This window comes from Fulmarus glacialis, unplaced genomic scaffold, assembly GCF_000690835.1.
Source record: "Fulmarus glacialis isolate BGI_N327 unplaced genomic scaffold, ASM69083v1 scaffold9596, whole genome shotgun sequence".
Taxonomy (NCBI): Eukaryota; Metazoa; Chordata; class Aves; order Procellariiformes; family Procellariidae; genus Fulmarus; species Fulmarus glacialis.
The window spans coordinates 20,420-25,956 of record NW_009220000.1 but is presented as its reverse complement, the minus strand read 5'-3'; the positions used below and the strand labels follow the sequence as shown (position 1 = coordinate 25,956).

At 48.0% G+C, this 5,537-nt stretch overlaps 1 protein-coding gene across 1 annotated transcript in view; it reads right to left on the bottom strand.

Annotated features, from left to right (window-relative positions):
* Window positions 1-5,537, bottom strand: part of SPATS2 (spermatogenesis associated, serine-rich 2) — a gene marked incomplete at its 3' end in the record, with an annotated part of 20,541 nt that overhangs the window by 2,808 nt on the left and 12,196 nt on the right. The window contains exon 7 of the mRNA XM_009580584.1: window positions 5,267-5,402. Within this exon, the coding sequence (XP_009578879.1) occupies window positions 5,267-5,402 (136 nt within the window). The remainder of the gene's footprint in view (window positions 1-5,266; window positions 5,403-5,537) is intronic.

The window sequence follows — 5,537 nt, the reverse complement described above, 5'->3', positions numbered from 1 at the left end:
AACTTGCTGAGGCTTGGGTCAGCGTGGAGCACGGTGCAGCGTTCCCAACAACCCGGTACATGGTCACCTTACTCTGATAAAGTCGGAGCCACTTGGCAAGGAGAAAGGGAGCGGCAGCTGTGGTGTTGGGGAAAGCTGCACTCCGCTGAACTTTATCACCAAAGAAAACTAGGGCACAACGTAAAAAGAGTCACTTAAAACACAAAACTAATGAGCAGTGGGGCAGGACAAGGAGCCACGATAGCAGGAGCAGGACACAGGGCATTCGGGCACCCGTCCCCTCCAAGGCAGCCTCTCAGGTGCCACATTATGAAGCAACGCTTCACTCTTAGGCCCTCGTTAGCTTATTTAAAAGCCTACCAAATTGTCCCACCAACCCAGAAACCTGGATTCCGGTGCTCTGTGCCGCTTCTCGGGAGGCACGTACCCTGTTGATCCCCACAGGGCTGTGGGACCCACACGAGAGCATGCACACCCTTCCACACGGTGCAGCAGGTACAAGGACACGACCTCCTGCCAGTCGCCACCACGCAGCCGCAGGTCACCCAGAGCCACGCAGGTCCACGATCCGGGAGTCTCTTACAGTCTGAGGATTTTTTGGCCACGGAGAGAACACCTGAGTGGGTCACAGCGAAGCATCGCCGCTTGCCAGGAGGCTCCAGCATGCCTCAAGTGTGTCTGTTGCCATGAGACTGCAATTCCCCCGGGCATCACGGCGGCAGCCTTTACGCAAGCACAACCGCACAGCTACCGCCTGGCCAAATTTAGCAAATTCAGGCTATCGAGCACCCTCCAGTAAGGCAGAGCATCCAGGGAGCTCCACATAACCGCTGCTCACAGGCCGTGCAAAGAGGGCCCTTTCCCCTGGAGATGTGCACACCGAGTAACTCAGGTTACAATGGAAGCAGGAGAGGAAATACCAGTCCTCCCATTCTGGACAGGGGTAGGTACTGGTTGGAGCTCTGGTCTTCGCCATAAGGAATTCAGACCCTTGCAGACACCCTCCCTGCAAATGCTTCTTTTGTGCTTCGCTCTAAGCTATGCCTCCAACGCCCTCAGCCTGCACCGCTGCAGCTCACCTTTGCTCAGCTGCTGCCAGCGGCTTGAATGCGTTCAACATCCAGCCTATTAATAGGATTCATTTCAGTTTCTGCTTTCTAAATATAAAAGCAGAGTCTTCCTCTCACGTGTTAGCTGTGTGATACTTGCAGCACAGACACTAAAAGGTACTCAGAGATATCAGCAGGGCACAGGGTCAGCCCTTCAACACCAACCACATGCTTTTTTAGTGAGAAAGGTTTGCTTGAAAATGGGAAGAATATTTATTTTAGCGACCATCTGAAAGGGAAACCACAGAGCATCTGAAATGCAAACTCAAACCACCGCTCCTGCTCCTCTGCATGTCAGAGAGGACTGAGGCAAGATCAATTTAAACAATTCCCTCTGAACAGCAGCTTTGACATTTGGCTTCTTCTGTTGATTTATCGCTCTGTCCATCTGCCTTTTCAGGGCAGGAATTGTTTCTGCTCATAGCACAGCAGGGGCCTGATCCAGGTCAGGCACTCTCAGCCCAACCGCACAAATACAACAACACGTGTCAAAAGCTACGCTAATAAGACTTCACCTTGTTTCCAGCCATCCCCAGAGCGGTGCAATCTGGCTCTGCAACACCGACGGGCAGGGTAAAGGGAGATACCCCAGCTGCCTTCTGCCCAGAGCCACGTCAGCAGCAGGAACCCCCCGGAGCTCGGAGGGATACGGGTGTGAATGCGGCCTTAATGATTAATTGAAGTGCAGGAACAGCCTTGCTGCTCTCGCGCTGCAGAACTCGGTTGCGCTACGCCTTACCCCAACGCCTCCTCCCTGAACACACAGGCTCACACCCAGCTCCTGCAGAGCCAACTCCCACTTTATATGGGCCATTTTGGGCTTTCTCCGCCAGGCTGCAGGCACACACGCACACAAACGCGCACGCACCTTGGCAGAGATCATAGCTTGCGTCTCTTTGTAATTTAATTTACTCAGCAGAGCTCAGCTGGAGTCCTTTACCCAATTTTACAGTTGGGCTGGCTGAGGAACAGAGGTCAAGTGGCTTTGCCTGAGGTTCGCGTGATGAGTGACTCGGATCAGACCCCACTGCTCCTCCATCCCGCACGGCTTCTCGTCAAACAAACTCACTTCCTTCTGCCAGATCCGTCTGGAAACACGCCTTCCTTTCTTCACTGCTCTGTCCTGGGACAAGATCCCATGCAGGATGGAGAGCGCATCTGCCCCTGCCTGGTCTGGAGATTTAAGAAGGTCTGGGCTTTAAGAAAGGACATTTAAGAATTGCACAAGGAAGAAAACAGGGAAGCAGATAAACCGGTAACTGCTGAAGATGAAACAACGCTGAATACTCGGTTGTGACCCAACCATTAGAAGAGATGCTTTCAGCTGCGAGCCAGCTCGGTCGAGCAGTGCCTGCAAGATGATGTCTGTTCGTGAAAGACAACAGCTGTTTGCACAAGCACGCTGAGGGTTTTGGGGGCAGTTTTCCTTGGGGCTGAAACACAACGATCTCAAAGATTGACTGCAATCGAAGGCGGTTGGAAGCACGCCTGGCAGCTCTGCCACAAGGAAGCAAGGGCGATCCACAGCACGAGGCACGCAGCAGCGATCTCAGCAGTGAGAAACCTCAAACCCTGCCCCACACCCACCTCAGCACACGGCGCTGAAGTTGAACTTACCCACACCACTCACAAACGCTCGGGGTTTTTTTCCTGATGTGCTACCTTCCCTGTCAGCGGACAGCAAAATATTCAAGAAATTAAGGACTATGAGGATTCCCTAGTTCAGGTTACCCGATCATCTCCAGCCCAGAGGAGCAAATCCTCTCAAAATAGGAAGCCAAAGCAGCTACCACTACATCTGCTACTCAAACAGGATTGATTTCAGAGATTGAGATAGGCATGACCCCAGCATTAGAGTCTCCTTCTTCACCCTCATCTACCGACAGACCACAGGTCTAATATAAGCATGTTGTCTAGTGAGAGAAGATGAAGGTCAGGAACTCTAGGAAGCCTCACTGGTTAAAAGGACATCCGAAGGGCAGCCCTGACAGGCAGAAGTTAAACCAGTCCAAGCTTTGCTACTTAAATATCCTGTTTTAGTCGAACAAACCTGCTTTTAAACCAGGTTTTCCTTTGGTAGAAAGCCAGCTGGAGGATTTAACTGCTTTGTGTTGTAGGATTTAAAAATACGCTAATTATTCTCTGGGTCATGAAGGGAGTTGGAAAAACAAAAAAACAACAACCAAAAAATGTGAAGGTACAATTTACATCTCAGCTCACTGGCAACTGCATCACTTTCAGGAAAAGGAAAGTGAATCTCTTTCTGCGGAGCCGAACGGCCCCGGCTGCAGAGTCACCGCTTATCAATTGCGCAGACCTGGCATCTGCTGGGCAGCTCTTTCACTTGGCATTTGTCGAAGGAGGTTCCCGGTGGCCCCGTTCCAGGCAGACATTCGCCTCCCCGCTCACGGAACCTCACGTCCTGCTTCACCCACTGCCGGCTCAGCTTATCAGAGCAATGCTGCGGGACTGGACTTGAGTCTTTAACCTTTCTGAACATGACGCAAATGTTTTATAGATGATAACATAAGTCAAAGGGTGAGGAATTACGTATATGGAACCAGACACGTTAGCCAAAAGAATGACATTTTCCATACCAGGGAGAGGCTTTTACAGATGTTGTAACTGTATAGAGGAGGCAGACAAAAAACTTAACAACAAAAACCCACTGAATACAGTGATAATATTGAATCAGTATTGACTCAGCAGACAAAGCCACTAACAAAGTAAGAAATAATATTCATAAAAGCAAACTTGAGTTAGGGGTACAAATCCCTCAGCTACTGACAAGGTAAATCCCCTTACATTGCAGCTTTTCCAAAAAGACGGGAGGTGCTGGGAGCTCCACGTCCGGCTTCGGCTTGGAGACCACAACTCTTACCAGGAAAACACAGGTCAGGGCAGATGGACAGCTTTAACCCTATCCCTTCGCTTTGGTCTAGTCTCCTCAGGTAAGTTTAAAAGTCATCTATAAACATTTTTGTCAGTATTTTTAGCATACGCTGAATTTAAATACAGGACAGCATTCCACTTACTTCAGGAGAGCACTTCCCGGTGGCAAAGTTCATCGCAAGTACAAGTGCAAAAAAAAGTCCACACTGAGCAACTAAATTTGCTAGAAGGCTTCAGAATACAGCTCTCTACATCACTACCACTAAACACGCTTGCATTTGAGGCCACATACAGTTTTCAGACAGAGACAGCTTTTGACACAGATTTGCAAGTTTGCCAAATATCTACTTTAATCCTTCAATGCGATAGCAGCATTTTAGTTACTTGTCAAATGTTACTCACTTTAGGCAAGGAGAACTCTCTGTGCAGTTTCTTATAAATATTTCTTTACCAAAAGCAATCATATTTGTATAACCAAGAAGAACAATTTCTCAGTAATAGATTCAATCAGCCAAGACAGTGAGTGTATCTGATGTCAGGCATTTTGGAATATCATCTTAAAGCACTTATCCAAACCAATAAAGATGGTGATTAAAATAAGACCCGATTACACTCGTAGGGAACATCATGCACGGTATTAAAAGCTTGGCTTAAAACGGGGGAAGCAATGCTGCACAAAAGGATCATCTTTGATGTGTACTTATACCTTCAAAAGGATCCCTCTCTTCCATGTTATATTCAACCGTAATTTGAAGATTTCAAATATGAATGTTTATTTCTAAAAGACACATACTACTGCACCCTGAGCTCCCAACAGTTCTCCTTCCAGCACAGCTAATATTCGTACCTAACTGACAGTATGTTATCTCGCGAGTTCCTCATATTATCTGCGTCTAAAATGACTTTATGATGGTCAGAACAACTGTCTTGTACAGACATGGAGCCACAGTTCATCAAAGACCTTGATGGACACACCAAAGCCTTGAACAGCCTGTTAACATCCCACCACAAGTGTGGGACGACAGCTCGAACGCAGGCCTTGCAAAGCTGCCCACAAAAGGTGGCTTCTAAAAACTGCAGAGTACTGGACTTCAGACTCCAGTTTATTCTTTATGACATGCTGACCTCCCAAACGCTGAAGAACAGTGCTTGGGCGGTAGGGCAAACACAAGCAAGCCATTAACCTGACTGGAAAGCTGAAGTCTTATTCGAAATGTATTGGTCTTAAGCCTTAACACCCGGATCTGTCCCTACATTTAACTTACCTACTCTGCAGTTCAGCAAAGACCTGCTTCATCTTCTTAATGGAAGAATCCATTTCCTCCTTCACCACAACCCGGTACCGAGCCAGTGAAACGGTGCAGCGCTGGAGATCCTTCACTGATTTTTCAATGTTAGAACCTACCAAGAGACAGAGTGAACTCAAACAGCCATGTCAATCACACTGCTAAATCCTTCCAGCAGGGATAAATCTGAAGATGGCTTTCCCTCTTATTTTAAAACTATACACTGCTTGGTTTTACATTTTATTTTCCC